At 28.8% G+C, this 21,424-nt stretch overlaps 1 protein-coding gene across 1 annotated transcript in view; it reads right to left on the reverse strand.

Annotated features, from left to right (window-relative positions):
• Positions 1 to 1,304: 1,304 nt before the first annotated feature.
• LOC123297999 (thyrotropin-releasing hormone receptor) overlaps positions 1,305 to 21,424 on the reverse strand; it is a gene marked incomplete at its 5' end in the record, with an annotated part of 106,066 nt that continues 85,946 nt past the window's right edge. Inside the window, 4 exons of the mRNA XM_044879849.1 lie at positions 1,305 to 1,390; positions 9,913 to 10,137; positions 14,517 to 14,613; positions 15,147 to 15,237. Coding sequence (XP_044735784.1) covers positions 1,381 to 1,390; positions 9,913 to 10,137; positions 14,517 to 14,613; positions 15,147 to 15,237 — 423 coding nt within the window. The remainder of the gene's footprint in view (positions 1,391 to 9,912; positions 10,138 to 14,516; positions 14,614 to 15,146; positions 15,238 to 21,424) is intronic.

Below are 21,424 nucleotides of genomic sequence, written 5' to 3' on the forward strand. Positions count from 1 at the left end.
ACATATAATCCATCTACCGTTTTCCCATAAGACCAACATTAAATATACCTACTTTTGAAGTCATTTATTTATTTTAATAATTGGGCAAACCCCCATCCCCCACTAAAATTTTCAGAATCGATTAAGATTTAGTCGAACTTTAATAAAAAAAAAAAAAAAAAAGAATTAGTCCTTCTATCCAAAATTGCCCTGGCGCTCGTACATCCTTAATGCAAATTCAAATTCATAATATTATTGGTTCACTCACACAAATAAATTTTTTCGGGGTGAAAACAATAATTTTTCAATAAGAAACTAAATAAAGTTTAATTAGTATAGTTTTAATTTAATATGAACTTATGCTTCAAGTAACGTGGTAAATATAACTTTTGTTATTTAAACAATAAAATAACTTACTTAATTTCTATAATAACTAATTTTCCTGAGTTTTAATCATTATTAACCTGAAGGAAACTCCATAATTGTGTACTATTTAGTAATTAGGAAAAGAAGTTAATAAGATTTTCTTAGTTAGCGTGAACCAATTAGTATAAAAAGTAGAAAAAGAATATTGTATCTCACTTTTAATGATTGTAAATAACTCTTATCTTGAGTTTTATAGAGTTGTTATTTATTATTATTCGATTTTATTAAATTATTTTTCACCACGTTTTATACACATAAAAGACGTATAGTCGCGGAAACGAAACACTAAAAACAGTCAAAGTTCGAAAAATTTGAACAGTAAGCTGGATTTCAATGCTGTTTCTTCCATTCGATTCCTTAGAGCGAAAGGTTTGGTGACCTAAATTGATTTATAAGAAATTAAAAATATGCAATTAGCATAATTTTATATAATTGAATTTTAAATTAACCGTAAATAGATATACTTAAGTCTCAATTTGGTTAATAGTGATGAAAATGATTCCAATCTTGTTATTCGGGGGTTTTTGGGATCGCTGCACACGAGTATCGTGTCAGAATTGGTCTCCGAGGTATCTGGTACCCAGGGTAAACTGTATCCCCGTCGTCTCCTGCAGTTTTCGGGTAATTCGTTATATAATCGGTCCAAGCTCGTTATTCCTGCTCAGCGACCCCCAAAAAACTCCCGGGTAACAAGTTTGGAATCATTTTCATCACTATTAACCGAATTGAGAATTTAGTATATATTTACGGTCAATTTAAAATGCAATTGTAAAGTGCATATTATTTATGCAAATCCGTCTTCCTGTTTAAATTTTTTGAACTTCAGTGCTTCGTTTCTGCGACTAGTGTAATAAATAAATAAATGTATACTTACATTTCAATCTAATTCTAGTTATATATCACATAGGCGTTCAGTCGTTGTTGTATGGAATGATGCGTATTAACCTTATACTTATTTTTCTTATTCTAAATGGTTTACGGGCTTCTGGAATCAGACAAAATAATAATATTAATTTAAAATGATATTTATGAAAAATTTGCAAGCCACTCAGAAACCTCAGTAATAGTCATGGTTTCGTGACCAACACACTAAGAAACTTCGTGAGTGGCTTCACTTCAGTGTAACATACAACGTTTTCATTTACGAAATCTTTGGAAATTGGGTCGTTTTCAATGTGGAAAACGGAAAACAAATTGTATTTTTTAGGTTACGACAAACAGCTCAATATATTTGTCGACCACTACATTTTTTATTCATAAAATACCTCAATTTGAACTATATGAATTATAATACTCTCGCTTTTCCGGCATGTTGGGGGTGGAGAGTGGAGGTCACGCCAAACGGCCCAATATTTTTGTAGGCCACTATTATTCTCTCTTATAATATTCAATTATCTTGCATTCAAGAAAAAACAAATGGTTGTTTAATTTTTTCAATAGGTCGTTTTCTTGGCATGTTTTCCGTTTCCCACATTAAAAACGCCCCAATTTCCAAAGTTTTCGTAAATGAAAACGTCATAGCCTTTATGAAATGAAGCCACTCGTTTCGTAAGAGTGTTAGTCACGAAACCATAAACCCCTCTGTACTGTAAACTATAATATAACCTCGAAAAATACCGCAAAAGAAATACCAAATTATATAATATAGGGCGCAGAAGGTGGAGTGCTCAGCTAAACGTACTTCAGTGCTGAGTCAATATTTATTAAGATAAGGTATTAAATAATTATTTAAGTAGTATTAAATGGATAATTATGGAAAAAACCGCATAATAAACTGGAATTTACAATTGACCTTCACTTTTATACGGTTTTTTCACTTTATTATCGGTTAAATACTATTGGCCCTGCATTAAGGTACGTATAACTGAACGCACCATCTTATTCCGTTGGATTCCAAGGTGAAACCCTAGATTGGAGTATATAGTAGTAGTTTTAAATTAAAGAACGTCCGGAACAATCGGGCGTAATATTCCATTTTCCGACTCAAAAAATAGCAATAATTGTAACTGCATTATATTACCGTAATAATTTGATTGACTTTTAAGTAGTCTAATATTTTTTATTTTTACTTAGGAGAACTCTAAGAAATAACTTGATTATTGTTTGTTTTTCAGAAGAATATGCAATTATGTTTTACTTTTTAGTGCATATTAATTTGTTTTTGTTTTTTGTAATAATTTTTTTGAAGTCGGTTTTTTTTTTGTTAAAAGTTTTTTTATTTTTTGTTTATTTTATTATTCTCATGTTTATTTTATTTTATTCACACCCACCTTATTTTGCTCCTTGTATTATTATGTAGGTATTTTCTTAAAAACAAAAAAGCGTAATTCTTTTTGCTGTCATACTTTTAACATTTCTTAAAAAACAAACTTTTCTAAGCAAAGTAAAGGATACCAATAAAAACAGAATAATTAATTTTGTTCTTGGAATATATTTTAAAAGCACTTTCTTGATTTCTTTTTTTGTTTAAAGTGTATACCTACATAAAATCACCAAAAATTACTTTCTTTCTTAACGAGATCAACGGGGTAGAGAAACTTTTCTTTTAAAACTTGCTAAAAATTTGTAAATTAATTTTACGTTTGTTAAAAAATTAAAAACAGTAGGTTTTCCGGACTTTTAATGCAATAAATTAGTTTTAAAAATTGGAATTTTTTCATGTAAGTAAATAGGAATCAATTGCAGTTATGTCTTTGATTTAGAATGCGGTAGTTGCCTGATGTCGAATTTGTCATATTACCCATAAAAATGTTAAACTAGACTTTCCCATTTCCTTTTAGCAAAACAAAGTTTTATAGGTAATCTCTATGGTGATACCGGGTAATGACGTCACTAAACTATATCTTCATAATAATTATTTTAATTTTTCTTATTTAATTTTAAAAATTTAGTTTGGCCTAGGATCTCTCCTCTCAAAATGCATTATCGGTGAAATGAACGAAAATACTCTAGAAACAGGGGGAAATGTTAAACTACATGAAATATCCCACTTCACCGTCGTATGAAAGTGTGCGTAGGTTTAAACTTATAGACCGTGGGACTCCAGCAGGGAATTTGACACTATGACCACTTGATAACATTAATAATTATTGAAGAATTCAGCAAAAGTGAACCATGCACGTATTTAAAAATAAAAATACGGCATGTTCGAGCGTCAGGAAATTTTGTGACCAAAATTGATTTATAAGAAATTAAAAATATGCAATTTGCATAATTAATATGCATTTTATAATTGGATTTTAAATTGACTATAAATACACGAAATTCACAATTCGGTTAATAGAGATGAAAATGATTCTAAATTTGTTACTCGGATTGTGACAGAATTGTTCTCCGAGGTACCTAATGCCCATGGTGAACGGTATCTTCTCCGTCGAATAAAGTTTTTCTGGAAGTTCGTTATAAAATCAGTTCGAAGTTTGGTATCATTTTCATCACTATTATTCGAATTATGAATTAAGTATAATTAAGGTTAATGTAAAATGCAATTATAAAATTCATAGTATTTATGCAAATTGTATATTTTTAATTTCTTATAAATCAATTTGGGTCATAAAATTTCCTGAGGCTCTAACGAATAGAATGCAGAAAACCGCATTCAAATCCGTCTTACTATCCAAATTTTTCGAACTTTCGACGGTTTTTATGGTTTGTTTCCGCGACTAGAGATGGTATATAAACACATCGGTGCAGTATTTTTGTCGGAAAAAATATTTTATTATTTAATAATTATGAATGTTATCAACTGGTCATGGTGTTTCGAGAAATTACCTGCTGCGTTTGCAGAACGATAACTCAAATATGACAACAACATGCTGATTCAAAAATGTAGCCTTTTCGCAGAAAAATAATAGAGGAAAGCTTGATAGATTCGCCAAAAGGAAGTCACTAACGAAGTTATGTATGAATTTATCATTGAAAAAAATCCATGGTGTCCCACGGTCTAATACAAACTAATAAACTCTCTTTGTAAAATTTTTTATTTATGAAACTTGCAATTTGAAAAATAAAAATATTTTTAACAAGTGAAAACAAACAATTGACTGAGTTAATTGTTGAAACACCATGCATAGTCAGTGTTGATTTCTTTATCACATAACACATACAAACATGTGACACATACATAACTGATAATCAAGTATAGTACATATTATAAAATTTCCGCCTAATTGGCGCCCTCACGGGTAAACAATGATGTTTACGAAAAAATGTTTTAAACAAAAGTTGTTTAATTTTTGATAAGGAATATTTTTTATATTTAAACTTTTGATCTATCTCTAACGGTTTACAAGATGAGTCCTACGGACCCAAGACCCAATTGACCTATGATGCTCATTTACGAACTTGACCTCACATTTTGCGTCCTGAGTACGCTGTAAAAATTTCAGTTCGATATATTTTTTCGTTTTTGAGTTATCGTGTCCACAGACGGACGGACGGACGGACAACCGGAAATGGACTAATTAGGTGATTCTATGAACACCTATGACCAAATTTTTTTCCTAGCATCATTATTTTTAAGCGTTACAAACTTGGGACTAAACTTAATATACTATGCATATTTCATATATACATGGTATAAAAAGTTCAAAGTAATGAAATATTTGATTTGAATGTAGTGGGTGATCAAATATTTGTAAAAACATTCACAGCCATTTTTTGTGTTTACACGACCAATCCATTTAAAAATAAAAGTAATACCTTATTTGTATAATATTTTTAATTAACTTTCAAAAAAATATTTGAAATGTAAACAAATCGTGATAGCATTGAAACGAGTAAAAACATGTCTAGTAATAAATAAGAGCTTTTAAGGTAAATGAACTTTGTGGTAAAGACGTAGTGTTACGCATAACAAGTTAACAACCATTTCCTAATATCTTAAAAACATTAAATTTTACAAATATAGAATAGAATAGAAATAATACGTATTTGCAATAAAGCTTACAATGAATTGTTGATAACAAACATAGTATGACAGTCATAATATAGACCCGCCAAAATCCGTCATTGAGCATGAGTTATTGTACGAAATCTAGTGATGTTTACGAAAAAATGCTCAAAAAAAAGTTGTTAATTTTTGTATAAGGAACATTTTTTACCATTAAATTTTTTTTCTATCTCTAATGGCGTACAAATTTTGAGTAAAATCATGTAACTTGAAAAAATAGACAAACTTTGAAAAGCTATATTTCCAAAACTGTTGGTCCTATAAAAACCGGTTTTATCTCAAATTGTTGAAAATTTTTGAGGAAAAATCCGCCCTTCCGAATCAAAATCGGCAAAAAATGTAGTGAGGTCAAAATTTTCGAGTCGAAAACAAGGGTATAACAATACATCCTACATTGAAATAAACATATAAAAAAACAAGTGAAAACAAACAATTGACTGAGTTAATTGTTAAAATATCATGCATAGACAGTGTTGATTACTCGTGTCACATTATACATACATACATGACACATACATAACTGATATTCCCATATAATAGGTACATACTATACAATTTACGCCTAATTTATGCCCTCACGGGCAAACAGAGATGTTTACGAAAAAATATTTCAAACAAAAGTTGTTTATTTTTCGCAACATTTTAAGGAACATTTATTACATTTAAACTTTTTCTCTATCTCTAACGGTTTACAAGATTGACCTATGTTGCTCATTTACGAACTCGACCTCACTTTTTACGTGATGAGTACGCTGTAAAAATTTCTGCTTGATATATTTTTTCGTTTTTGAGTTATCGTGTCCACAGACGGACGGACGGACAACCAGACTAAAAAGTGATTTTATGAGCACCTATACCAAAATTTTGTGCTTAGCATCAATATTTTTAAGCGTTACAAACTTGGGACTAAACCTTGCTGATTACATATATGCATGGTATAAAAACCTTATTCGATGTAGCGTTCAATGTTTAATTTTATTGGCCTAATTGTTTGACAATGAAAGTAACCACTCGCATTTTGATAAAACCTCATGGAATGTGTTTCTTAGGTATCAAATACCATTAGTAACGCATGAGTTAGTGGTGCAAATGTTTATATTTGTTAATAAACAATAAATAGTTATTTCAATGGAACGCTTAATGTTAAAGTTGATTTGCAAAATTAATAAATAGGCAACTTGAATCACGTACACGTTATGCGTGTAAAATATTTTTCGATTATTTGACAAACTCCTAACATTTACGTCATACAAGTTGCTTAGTTACTAATTTTTAAGTGAACTTTAATATTGATCGTTCCATTGAATTAAGAGTTTATTGTTTATTATCAAATAAAAACATTTGCGCCACTAACACATGCGTTACTAATGATATTTGACACTTAAGAAACATATTCTATGACGTTTTAACAAAATGCGAGCGGTTTCTTTCATTTTCCTTTATTAGCATATTTTTGTAACATCTTTTACTGTACTAAATGCCGACATTTAACGGTTCATTCGCAATACTTGTAACATATATAAGAAACAAAACATCTCTGTATACAAGTTATTATATATTCACTCTTCTTACTCATAAGCTGAGTTTATAATGTATTATTTCACTCAATACAAGTCATTAACATTAGTCACAAGTTCCATTTGTTTGTAAATGAATTCATGTAAATATTGTAAAAAATAGACTGATAGAACTGTTTTAATTCTGTTTCTTGTAATGAATTAATGTTATTTAAGGACGTTCATGCGTCAACGATATTAGTAGAGAAATTAAAAACAATATGATAAAGCGATAGTTTAAATGATTTTCTATGATTTAAAACAGGAAAAATATCCTGTTATCGAATTAATTTCATTAAATTTTAAGTTTAAAAAGTGGCTAAAAGTAAGGTTTAACATGAGACTTAATGGAAAATATAAATCGATATTGAAAATTACGGAGCATATTACATCGATTCGAACAACCCGTATTTTTCAATTTTTCTCTTACGCTTTTGATTTGTAAATACATTTTATACTTGTAAATTGTAAATAGATGTCCACACTTATCTCATTAGATATAAAATTGTATCTAAATTATTATAAATAATAATTTATAACTAATTATAAATCAATAATAAAATTTATCAAATTTCTTAATTTATGAGTGTTGTAATACAATTTTCCAAAAAGATTTAATAATTAATAATTGAATCATTTTTAGAATATCTTTTTGTTTTAATACAATATTTGCTAGCCGCTGCGGGGCCTGGCGTTATTAGTTTTTTACATTTTTTATATATAAATACATTTTTCTATATACAAAATCCTATTTTTTAATATAATATAAACTTATGTTAACATTTATATTACTCTAAAGTGTTTTTTCTCCAAGAATTCAATTTTAAAATCAAATTTTAAGCTTGAGCATAGGCGTCCCTAGGATAAAATTATTCAGAGGGAACAATCCTTTTGTGACTACAATGTTTTTGCGAGTACAATCGAACCATATGGTTTATATTCTGGAACAAAAATGCGGTATGCAACTTCACGAGGGTCACTAAATATCCAAAAAATCAAAAGGTTTTGCATTGTATTATTATTATTTGATTATTAAGAAGTATGCATTAGATTTAAATTTATAGTTTCAACTGTATTGGAACCTATTTGGTAAAACCTTAGTTCCTGATGTATCAAAGTAGACATATTTAACATTGGTTTTATAGGAAAACGGTAGATGGATGGTATGTTTTCATAGATTTTTCCAAAACTTGCCGGGGGAAATTAAAAAAAAAACTATTTTAATTAAAGTTAAAACCTTATTAAATTATTGAAAAGAAAAAAAAAACCCGTTGTGCCCGACTAATTTAGGATGTATGAGCACGGTAGTGGGGACACAAATTTAAAAAAATATATATTTCAATTTTGATGTTATAACTTGACAATATAAGATGAAAAGTAAGAATAAAATTTTTCGATATCTGGAGTAATTTTCAAAATATAGAAAATTGAAAATTTTGTTTAATTATTTAGCTTTCGATATTTCGAAATCCAAGGCTGATATCGCAAAATTGTATTCTTATTTTTCGTCTACATTGATGACGTTATAAGAAAATTCATCATACAAGTTGAAAATAAGGTACAAATAAGTTCAACCACAAGACTAAACTTGCCTTGGCACTCGTACTACCTTAACCATATATTACTTCCAGGAACATTTTTCAAACGGGATTCTGCAAAAAATTTCCAAGCGAGTGTAAATGATGAAAATATATACAATACAACATATCCATTTTTTGTAAAAAGTAAAACGTACCCAGTATGTAAATATTGTTTGCTGCTTTTTAAGACTATAACAGCTTTTATTAAATATAATATGTAGACATTATTATAATAAATATACATTTATCTCACAGTCATAATAATTCATATAACCTATTTACTACGTTTTCTTTTAGTATAGAATTCTGCTAAAATGTTTCAGATTCTGTTCAATATATAAATAAAGCAGTTGGTAAACTTTTTGATATTGCATACAGTTTTCAGAAAATATAACAATGCAATTGAAAATTGAAAATGAGTATCGAAATATCATTTGCAATAGTTGGCCATGGTGAATAAAACACATAAATTTATCGTGTTTCAAGGAATATTCGAATTCTTCGTATTGTGAGTCGAATAAAATCATCTCCTACTACACGATATGAACTATCGTATAACTTGGAAACCCCATTGTAACATAAACACAATAACACTCTAAACTATCGCTCTTATTTAGTATTCGCTCCGTGCTTGAGTTTCGTTTCCATGGTAACGATACACTACTTTAATTATAGAATTGTATGGATGCATATATAATTGTATGGATTGCATTTAAGACTTACATTGAAAATTTAATATTATTGTCTAACAAATTTAAATAAATAATTATGATAATTTACATTTGAAAAATAATATTTGTGCAATTTGATTTCTTATTTTCACAATTTTTAATGCATTAAGTTTAATTAATTCGTGTTTTACAATAATTTTAATTTGACATTTCTATAACATTAACATGTAAAGAACTGCAGAACTGAAAAGAACTGAAGTCCTAAATATTTAAGTTTTATTGTCCAGCCGCCGTTAAGACAGACAATTTTCGCAGTAATATCCTCTTTCCTCTAAATTACAAGACCCATTGTCTAGAAAAGGACGCTATCACGGCTAGTGTATTGAAACATTGCCATCATTCCCCTTATCATTAATTTAATTACCCTGTGTATTTGCAGTTTACCATATACACTAAAATACACTTGTTAAAAGGTTCTCGGTATCATCAAATACATAAAAATATAAAATTTATATGTTTTGTTTTTTATCTCATTACCCTGAGTGCTTATTTTATATAATTAATTTTATATTGTGTTTCACATGAAAATTATAAATGAAACAATGAAAACGATCGATTTTTTTCCAAGTTATCTGCGTTAAAGGTATATTCTCAAAATTCATCTTGATTCTAATTTTTTCGAAATATAAAAAAAATTCTAGTTTTACTACAACATAACATTTAAGTAAAATTAATGTTTATTTATTTACCCTTGTGATGTTGAACATGTCCTATTCAGACTTTTCAAATTTTTTCGCATCATTTTCCATAGACATCGACGAAATGTTATGCCACACATAGCATACAATAAAAAATTTATACTAAAATTGGTATAGTACAGAAGCATGAAAAATTGTTGCATACACCATAACTGTGTTGGTGGTTCTTCCTCCCATAATGAGAAAAAGAAAAATACGTATATTCGAGCAACATAACTGAAACAAAAATTAAAAAAAAAACGATTAAATATTATTTACAAAGAGAATATTATATAATGTTCGTGTAAGGGAACGTGAAGCACAGTGAATTACGAACTCTCAATACAATCAGGTATTTTACTATGTTTGAAAAAGTACTTCTAAATGTTGTTTTCCCAATAAAAAGTCACAAAAAATATATTTCGGCAAAATAAACACGCTTTCTTGCCATAAAATTAAATTAAATTTTAAACCTATTTTATTCTCGCAAAAACGCTGCCAGCCATTTTGGTGACTTGATATTGGTACAAAGAACATGTTGTATGTGTATGTAATTAATATGTGTATAATAGTATAGGAGCCCAAAAGGGGATTTGTGTAGTGATTCGAGCGCGTCAGATTAAGCTATGGGGAGTTCCTTGGACATTCCTTAGTACCTCCACAAAATATTAGCTCTGAACAAGGAGGGACGCGCGTAGGGCAGATTAGTAATAACGAAATTGCGATAGGTGAATTAACTCGAGAACGTCAGATTAAAATATGGTGGGTTAATTACATGCTAAAAAATGTAAAATTTAATAATTTGAAAAAATTTTGATCACGCTCGAATTACTACGGGTAACTCAACTTTGAAAGCCTTCAATTTCCTTGGGTCTCTCTTAAATCGTCAGATTATTGGAATGTACATTTTTTATTATGTAATTAACGTACCATATCTTAATCTGACGCGCTCGAGTTAATTCACCTATCGCAATTTCGTTTTTACTAATCTGATCGTTTGCCCTACGCGCGTCTCCCCTTATTTAGGGCTAATATTTGATGGAGGTACTAAGTAAGGTCCAAGAAACTCCCCATATCTTAATCTGACGCGATCGAGATACTACACAAACTACACAAACCCCCTCTTGGGCCTCCTATTATAAATAAAGTTGATGGTAACTTAACCTATAATTACTATGAAAGCCATCAACAAATTAGTAATTTTATGCATATTATTTTTGCCTATATGATGTCATATCATGGCGGCTCGTGTTTAAAAGAGATATTAGCTTGCTCATTTGAAAATACTTTCGAAAAAAGTTATAGAGATAAGTTTGGTAAACTTATGAAGTTTCAATTATGTAGTAATCACGAATTTTAAAACTGTAAAACTTAATAGTTTAAGTAAATCATGCAACGAAGAGAATAATAAACATTAATTTGAAAAGAATCCCTTAGTTATTTTTGTTCTGCTTCTATAAGAATACGTACTAATGAGATTGTAAAAAAAAAATCATTTGATCACGTTTAACGATCGTTGAAAACATTAGAAAATTGAGAACTCTATATCCTTTGAAATATAACTTTACACGATATATTTTAAAATTCAACTGTAATGATTATTTTTATTAGTAGTTTTTATTTTCCATTCTGACGTTTTTGCTATTAAATAAATTTCCATTACAGATGAAAAAGTATAAAGTGTAAAATAATAAGAAATAAATTATAATCGTGGCTGCTATCGTCTATATACTAAATCAATGGAAACGTATTTTAAAATCAAGTGAAAACAAACAATTGACTGAATTAACTATTGAAAAAACCATGTATAGACAATTTTGATTACGCAATCGTGTGTTTTTTATGTGATGTAAGTAAAGAGAAATAGTCACTCTTAGGTAGCCACAGTCGTGTATAGACCTTTTCATCATGTCATATGCGCAAGTGCAGAGTTTATTTTTTCGTACTGACAGCAATAAGTAGGACTAAGATAGAAGATATTTGTTATGCATTTTATCACATTGGTTATAAATCATTTAGTACGAAACAAATGCGAATCGTGATTTTAAAATGAAAAGCCCTATTATAATTCATACATAACTGATATTCCCATATACTAGAATACTACCTTAAACTTTTGTTGTATCTTTAACGGTGTACAAGATGGGTCCTACGGACCCAAGATACAATTGACTTGTCTTGCCCATTTATGAACTCATCCTGAATGTTTACGTCCTGAGCAAGCTATAAAAACTTCAGATTGATGTTGTTTCAGCTTGAACAAGTGATACTTTTATTTTTAATTAATCTTAAGAGGGAATTCGCTTAATTTACGCATCTTTTGCATGACATTTTTTTTTTCATTATAAATTTGTATTTAACATCATCAAAGAACATATTTGATTTGACAAAATGGTTGATTAGACAACAATAACAATTATTTTCAAAATGTATCTGGTATTATTTGTTGTTTTATGTTTTTTATACCATGTATATGAAATATATCAAGGTATACTAAAGTTAGTTCCAAGTTTGTAACGCTTAAAAATATTGATGCTATAATGAACAAAATTTTAGTATAGTTGTTGATAAAATATGTCTCTCTGTTTGAGTCTGTCCGCCTGACAACAAGATAACTCATCTTTCAAACCGATGGAGATAGAATAAAGTTTAAATTTGAGAAATGTCCCTTTTATAAAAAAATAAACAACTTTTGTTTGAGCCATTTTTTCGAAAACATCACTGTTTACCCTTGAGGGCTCAAATTAGGTTCGAATACTGTATAATAGGAACCTACACCGGAACAAAAAATTCTTAATACCCAACGATATGAGGTTTGTCAACCTCATCGCGAGATCAAATAGTGCCACGAATGTGATAGAACTACCGTACAGGGTTGAGTTTTGAAGTTGACACAAACGCATGAGTTGTTTGTATGAAAGTAATAAACTGTCTAACAAAATTCAAATATTGTTGTTTTGATATGCAACATAGTTTTAAACAATCTTTAAATAAAAGCTTTATACCTCTTAATACGTTTATGAAAAGAAAAAATTAGATTTCTTCGAGTCGGATTTGAGCCAGCGCTACCGATGCTTGTTATAAATAATCCAAAAATATGGTTTATATTATAAAAATGATCAATGGGTTTATTTCAAACTTTCTGTAATTTAGTAACAACAATCTTCATGTAGTTGGCTTCAATCACATATGGACAAGACATATTAGATATGTATGATATCTTTTAATTCATCGATTCACTTTATTTACATGATTATATATTCCAACTAAGTACAATTTTATTTTCCATCAATAAAATGCATGACTTTAAACTAAAATCAATTTATTTCATAGAAGTAATGATTATGTTTATTTAACTTCAGTGATTTTGTATCAATGAATTCATATTTTAAATGCAATCCCATTCTATTGTAAATACCAATATTTAGCTGTAATTTTTCCAACCGTGAGGCAATTATTTGAAAGTTTTTTTACTTTATTTTAATGTGAAACGGCCAACTTGGGGATGAGGTTGTCATTATTTTAATTTTTTTTTCAGTGTATTATATGGGAATATCAGTTATGTGTGTATGAGTGTTTGAATGTATGGGTGGCTATCTCACTTTACTTACATGATGTGAAAAAACAAACAATTCCGTAATCAATACTTTCTATACATGGTATTTCAACAATTGACTCAGTCAATTGTTTGTTTTCACTTGTTATTATTAATAATAATGTGCGTATCATTGAATGAAGGGTAAGTATGAAATGAGGTATGGTGTTAGAGAAACTCAATTTAATATTAATATTAAACTGTGATTTTCCATTTAAATGGAAAGGCATTTCGATTACTTATCAATAAATGAATTGTTTTAATTATTATTCCGAATAGTTATTACCTAGAAAATTAATCACGTTTATTATACAGTGTGTCGCATTTAAGAGGAAGACACCCTCATTTAGAGTGATAGGTGACATTTTTTAAGATACTTAACCGAAATCTGAACTTTGAACGCAGCCTACTACAAAAATTGACAATTAGGGTGATTCTTAATATTTTGCTTAGCGTCAGAGATGGTTTGAGATATCGAAAAAAAAAATTATTAGAAAAAGAGCTTAATACCTATATTTTTTTGTATCCATACAACGATTTTCATGACAAAATTAGTGTTCTGTTATTAACTGCAGAAACCTAACTTCCCAAAATAAGTTCATCAAGAGCAACAAAAAAACTCTTTTCCAAATTTGGATCTGAGCCCTAATTTGGGAGCTACATGTATGACAAAAATTGATAAATTTCATTATTCACTGCTTATCATTGGCTACTGGTTATCGAATGATAGTCAGTGAATAATCAAATTTATCAACTTTTGCCATACCTGTAGCTCCCAAATTAGGGCTCAGATCCAAATTTGGAAAAGAGTTTTTTTGTTGCTCTTGATGAGCTTATTTTGGGAAGTTAGGTTTCTGCAGTTAATAACAGAACACGTTGTACACAGGTATAAATAAATAAATGATAAAAACCCAGGGTATATGTAAAAACCACCGCTATAAAGCGGTGCTTTTACTTTTAAGCCCAGTGAAGCGGGCGGGTATCAAGCTTGTTTAAAATAAATACGAAAATATTTTCTTACCTGGGTAAATTTAAAAGTATGAAAACTGATGATATTAATAATAGCATTTTAGTAATGTTTTGTTGATTTCTTGTAGATACAAAATGTCTTCCTGAATCTGAAATATAAAATATTTTTTTTATAAATTTTTACCTTAGATCGGGCAATATCCGTCATTGAACACGATTAATTTTCGTATAGAAAATTTTTGCAGGATTTTGTTTTAAAACATGCTCCTGAACGTAAAAGTGCAGATTACCGGTGGAGTAACACGATAGGATATGGTTTAAACTAATTTTTTTTTTAACAAATAAGCAATATTAACCGAATCGCTTCGGAAAAATTTTTATCCTTCAATAAATTGGGGTCAAAGTTAACAAAAATGTACTTAGACATTTTTCTCTAGGCCCTCCAGTTTTCGAGTTAAAAAGTTCCGATTTTTACGGTTTTTATTCCTCAAAAAGTATATGACAAAATCAGATTTTTAATACGTAAGCAATTTTTATTTGTAGTGTAAAGCTTACTTAAGAAATTTATTTCTCTTTCTAAGATATCGAGTACTTTCTCGTGTCGTTAAAACTACCTTAAAAGATACTAAATAGGATACTGTGAAGTTAACAAGAAGACAAAATAAATTAAATATGAACTTACGAATACATCCTGAAACATCTGAACGACTAGTATGGTTACGTGATGTTGAGTTATTTGATTGTTGTGATGTCGTCCTTCGTGAACCCACATACTGAAACAATATTAATTAAAACAAGTTAAAATAAACAATTGACTGAGTTAATTGTTGAAATACCATGCATAAATAGTGTTGATTACTCTATCACATTGCACATACGTATACAATTTATATAATGGGTACTATACAATTTACGCCTAATATGCGCCTTCACGGGTAAACAATGATGTTTACGAAAAAATGTTTCAAACAAAAGTTGTTTATTATTTTACATTTAAAATTTTGTTCTATCTCTAACGGTTTACAAGATGGGTCCTACTGACCCATAGGTCAAGACCCAATTGACTTATGTTGCTCATTTACGAACTCGACCTCACTTTTTAAGTCCTGAGTACGCTGTAAAAATTTCAGCTTGACATTTTTTTTCGTTTTTAAGTTATCGTGCCCACAGGCGGACGGACGGACGGACAACCGGAAATGGGCTAATTAGGTAATTTTATGAACACTTATACCAAAATTTCGTTGGTAGCATCAATATTTTTAAGCGTTACAAACTTGGGACTAAACTTAGTATACCTTGCATATTACATATATGCATGGTATAATTAGTATATTTATCGTATATTATAAAACCATCTTAAAATGAAAGAACATTTATATAGTGTTTATTTTTTCTTAAGAGGTTATATGACTGTAGGAAATAAAGCATTTGACCAAGGAATAGACTCTTCCTCGTCAGAAGTACCCTACTTCCAGACACCACATCTTCTTAATTTACATTTGAAAATATATTGCATTTTATATAATGAACAATTTCCAGCATTTTTTGATTATTGACATTTCTTGCCTTACGGCACCGTTTTTGAGATATAAGCATTTGAAAAAATTAAATGCAAATTTTCTCCGAAAACTCGTTATTGAGAAAAATAAAGATTATTTTATGGTTTTGCTTAAAAATTTTATTTGAAATTAACTAGATATTATATTTGGACGATTTCAAGTATTTTTTGACTCGTTACAATTTTTACCAAACCTCATCGTTTTCGATATATAAGCGTTTACAAAAAAAAAAAAAACCAAATTTTATCGAAAATTTATTGACGAAAATAAAGATTATTTTGTGGTTCTGATCAAAAATTTGATGTGAAAACTATATGACTTTTTATTTTTAACAATATTAAATGCTTTTTGACAAAAAAAACTTATTTTTTACTTTATCACGCCGTTTTCGATATACAATCGTTTAAAAAAAAAAGTGTTTTTGCCAAAAATTTATTATTGACGTAAAATAAAAATTATTTTGTGATTCTGGCCAATAATTTGATTTGAAAACCATATGACATTATATTTTGGACAATTATAAGGACTTCTTGACTCTCGAAATTTTTTACCTTACCTCATCGTTTTCGATATTTCAGTCATAAACATAAAAAAATATACATTTTAAATTATTTTATTTAACATTTTCAAACGCTTATATTTCGAAAACGGTGAGGTGAGATAAAATTGTCAAGAGGTAAAAACTTTTTATATTTGTCCAAAATATAAAGTCAAGTGGCTTTCAAATCAAATTTTTGACAAAATAGATTTAGGACAATTTCAAGGCTACACCCAGCAGGAAATAAATAACAGCTACTCACCGGTCAACGATTTAATGATTGTAATTTTTCCTATAAAAAAATTTTCAGATTTGAAAAAATATTTGTTTTAAGTTTTTTTTAAACCAACAGGGTTTAAATTTTATGATTCAGTGTCTTTTTTCGAAAAATTTGATTATTTTTTGCCCTCTTGCAAACTCTATTGTTGGTATTGTGTAAAAATTTTTCACTATTTTACATTTTGTTTATAAATTGACTACCTGCTGTCGAATAATTTATATTAAAATTATGAATTTCGCTCTACCCATTGATATATTTTCCAGGTGTCAATTATGACACACTTCCATGGTTTATGCTCTATTCTATACAATATGCATCATCACAATTATTATGAAATTTGTAAATTACATTCACAAAATATTCAAATATAATAATTACAAAATGAAAATCATTGAAAAATTAACAATGTACGCATCTCTTTAACAATGCTCATATAATATTTTTGTAATTAATTCGGCAGAAATATATAAAATTATTTAAATCAAAAAACCCGACTTAGTTAAATATAAACTGAAAAGAAAAAAACAAGTGCAGCAGGTTACATAGGGACTTTAACAGTCGGGACCCATTATTGGGAATATTTGAGCCGATGTAGATATTAATGGGTCCCGACTGTTAAAATCGCTATGTAAACTGCTGGACTTGTTTTTTTCTTTTCAGTTTATAATTTTTTAATTTTTTTTTTATTTAACTATTTTTAGTTAGGATTTTCAAAAACATATTCAATGATACCCCATTTACCATAGTTTGTCGACAGTCATTTTCAGTCTATGTATGTATGTATGATTGGTCCTTTAAGACCAAACGCGTGAACCGATTTTAATGATTACGTTAACTGACTTGTCTATTTAATAGCTATTTAGTGATACCCCACTGGACATAGTTGATATAATACAATACAGCGTCTGGTATTCGCCATATTAAATTTTCATTATTGCCATACCTTCAGTAGCACTCGCAAAGCTAAGACTAATAAAAGTTTGGACTCTGGTGTGCCATATAAAAGAAAAATAAAACAAACATATATAGACTGATAAACACATTACCATTCCTTTGCGTTGCTCAGTCGGGTAATAAGTACAAAATACCACTATTGCTTGAATTATATCATGAATTTCGAAGAATAATAAGTGTATAAAATATTCATACTTTATATCAAAACAACTATCATCAATAAAATGTCTCCAGATATCGGAAAATTTATTCTTACTTTTCGTCTTATATTAACACGTTATAACATAATTCACCATCAAAATTGAAAATATATATTTTTTTAATTTGTGTCCCCCCTTCCGTGCTCATACATCCTTAATTAGTCGGGCACAACAGGGTTTTTTTTTTGTTTGCAATAATTTATTAAGGTTAAAACTTTAATTAAAATAGTTTTTTTTTAATTTCCACCGACTAGTTTTGGAGAAATCTACAAAAACATATCATCCACCTACTGTTTTACCATAAAACCAATGTGAAATAAGTCTTCTTTTGAAGTCATTTATTTATTTAAATAATCGGAGACACCCCCTCCCCTTCCTATACTTTTCAGAATTGATTTATACTGTAATGGTATTTATTAGAATCTAGGCATCTACATAATAAATATATTGAAACAAAGCCTAGGTTACTTTTTAGAAAGTAATACCTGACAATTAATTCAATTTTATGCACTCATGTAATAACATGAACCTTAAACAATTAAGGATGTATGAGCATGACAACAATGTTTGATTTAAAAGCTCAAAATTTGTTTGTAGGTAGTCTTTTACTCAAAGAATATGTGCTTAAAACTTCAGCTTAGGTATCCGTGCAAATTTTTAAGAAAAAAGTCATTAAAAATCGATATAAATACATTGGCTCTTATGGAGGAATCTCAAAAAACGACATATTTTGGAAGTTTTTGATAATTTTCATTTGGAATGAATGAAAACAAATTTAAAAAAAACTTTTTAATAGAAAGTAAACATATTAGCAGTGAATTAGAAAAGAAAAAAACTAAGTGTCACCGCCCATATAAGGGATGTAAGAGCAGGGTAGATTAAGGGTTGAAATTATTTTTATCTTATTTTCAACTTTGATGATGAATTTTGTTATAACTGCATGAATGTAGACGAAAACTAAGAATAAAATTTTTCGATATGTGTCTTTGTTTTCGAAATATCGAAAGCTAAATAATTAAACAAAATTTTCAATTTTCGATATTTTGAAAATTAAGCCAGATATCGAAAAATTTTATTCTTACTTTTCGTCTTATATCGCCAAGTAATAATATAAATTTATCATCAAAATTGAAAATATCTATTTTTAAATTTGTGCCCCCACTACCATGCTCATACATCCTTAAGATTTATATTTTAATAAAAGTCATAACCTTGCACATCCTTAAAATGAATAAAAAAATTTAATTTCAAACGTCTACAACATTCATATTTTATCTACTAATTAATTATTCCTCGAAATTCATATGATTTATAACAATTTATAACATTGTTTGCTATAATAATAAGATTCAGTTGAGTAAGGAGCTTTTTTATTATTACTAAATTCCTAGAATTCTGTGAAATGCACAAAACTCAAGAAAGGCGATATTTTTTCATAAGCAAAGACTACTCCAACTGAACAATAAGTAAATATCGAAATAATAATATTAACATATAATGTTAAAGTCTATATTAGTTTGCGTATATACCGATTATATCTCCTTAGCCATATAAAATATATGAAGTAAGTAGAGTTTTTATGGACGTTCTGATGTATATAACAAAGAGGGAATGTGTACTGAGTGTTATGGTGTGATATGATTATGTGTTACTGTGTGAGATTTTTATTGTATGTGTAAAACATCAAGTGATGAGTTTAACCGACTGGTTTCATCTATACACATATACGGTCCTTCTTTGTTTTATACATAGAACGTCCGTAAGAACTCTTCTTCCTTCATATAATATAAATGGCTAACAGACAGACAGACAACCGGAAACAGACTAATTAGATGATTTTTTGAACACGTATACCAAAATTTTGTTCGTAGCATCAATATTTTTAAGCGTTACAAACTTGGGACTAAACATAGTATACCTTAAGATATTTCATAAATACGTGGTATAAAAATATCATGCCATCAAATGAATTTCATTAAAAACTTACAAAAAGTAAAGGTTATACCTGGGACTGAATAGAAAATATAAATCAATATTTCTCAAAAATAACTGCGATAACTTTACTTGGAACTTTTACAAATTAATAATAGTCATCTAATTTTTCTATGCATTTTAAATTTATACCACGTTTCTCGATACTATACTATTATTTGTGGCAATTGAACGCCCTTTTTAAGTTGAATTGCATTGATATTGCATCGATAGACGCCAGCCCCAAAATGACTACTAAAACAAGATTACAGTCATTATTATTATATACTTTGGGAAGACTTAGCTCCACAGCGGTCAATCAAGAAAGGTTGTGGTTAGGCACAATTTTAAAAAGTTGTTTATGTAATTTTTATACTGACGCGAAATCCAAAAGGTTAAATTTATATAGCCTATTAAATTTATTTAATAGTGTCATAAGAGACCATTAGTAGTGGTCCGAGGATATTTCACGTATATATGGTATGGGAAATCGATATTAGATAAGGCTTAAAAAAAATTTTTTTTTAATCTGAAGATTGGTTGAAAAATTCCTTATTCGGTAACAGATCAAATTTTATTAAGATTGGAAAAGTTTCAACCACATGTACCAATTGAAAAATAAAACGCGAAATGCTCAAAACGCGAGTGCTGAATTTTAATTTTTATCAATTCTTAGAATTTATTTTTCACTACCGAAATTACCCTATTGCTTCCGGTTATTATTGGAAATGTTTTTTTGTTACCAACGAAAACTGATATTTTTTTGTTCATAGTAGTAGTATAAATCCCATGTCCATCACTAAAAATAAAGTTTTGATAGGTATTTATAATAAATGAGTAGTTTGGTTACTGTAATTCTAGTAGTAAACCAACGGAGATGTTTGCCCTGGCAACTTATATTGTACAATATTACTCGTGGTATACTTTCTATACATAATAAATCATATTACATTTATCTAACTTCGGTATTTTGACAGTTTTTGAATGTATTTTAACAAGTAATTTCATATAGGTGCTCTTGTTATGCCATGTATGTGAAATATACCAAGGTATACTAAGTTTAGTCCCAAGTTTGTAACGCTTAAAAATATTGATACTATGAACAAAATTTTGGTATAGGTGTTCATAAAATCACCTAATTAGTCCATTTCCGGTTGTCTGTCTGTCTGTCGTCTATCTGTCAGTCTGTCTGTCATCACGATTACTCAATAACGGATATAACTACCAAATGAAATTTTTATAGCGTACTTAGGACGTAAAAATTGAGGTCGAGTTCGTAAATGAGCAACATAGGTCAATTGGGTCTTGACCTATAAAGTCGATGATAATGATTTATTCTTGTAAACCGTTAGAGATAGAACAAAAATTTAAATGTTCTTTATAAAAAAATAAACAATTTTTGTTTGAAAAATTTTTTCGTAAACATCACTGTTTAACCGTGAGGGTGCAAATTATATA

Source organism: Chrysoperla carnea, chromosome 4, assembly GCF_905475395.1.
Source record: "Chrysoperla carnea chromosome 4, inChrCarn1.1, whole genome shotgun sequence".
Classification (NCBI taxonomy): Eukaryota; Metazoa; Arthropoda; class Insecta; order Neuroptera; family Chrysopidae; genus Chrysoperla; species Chrysoperla carnea.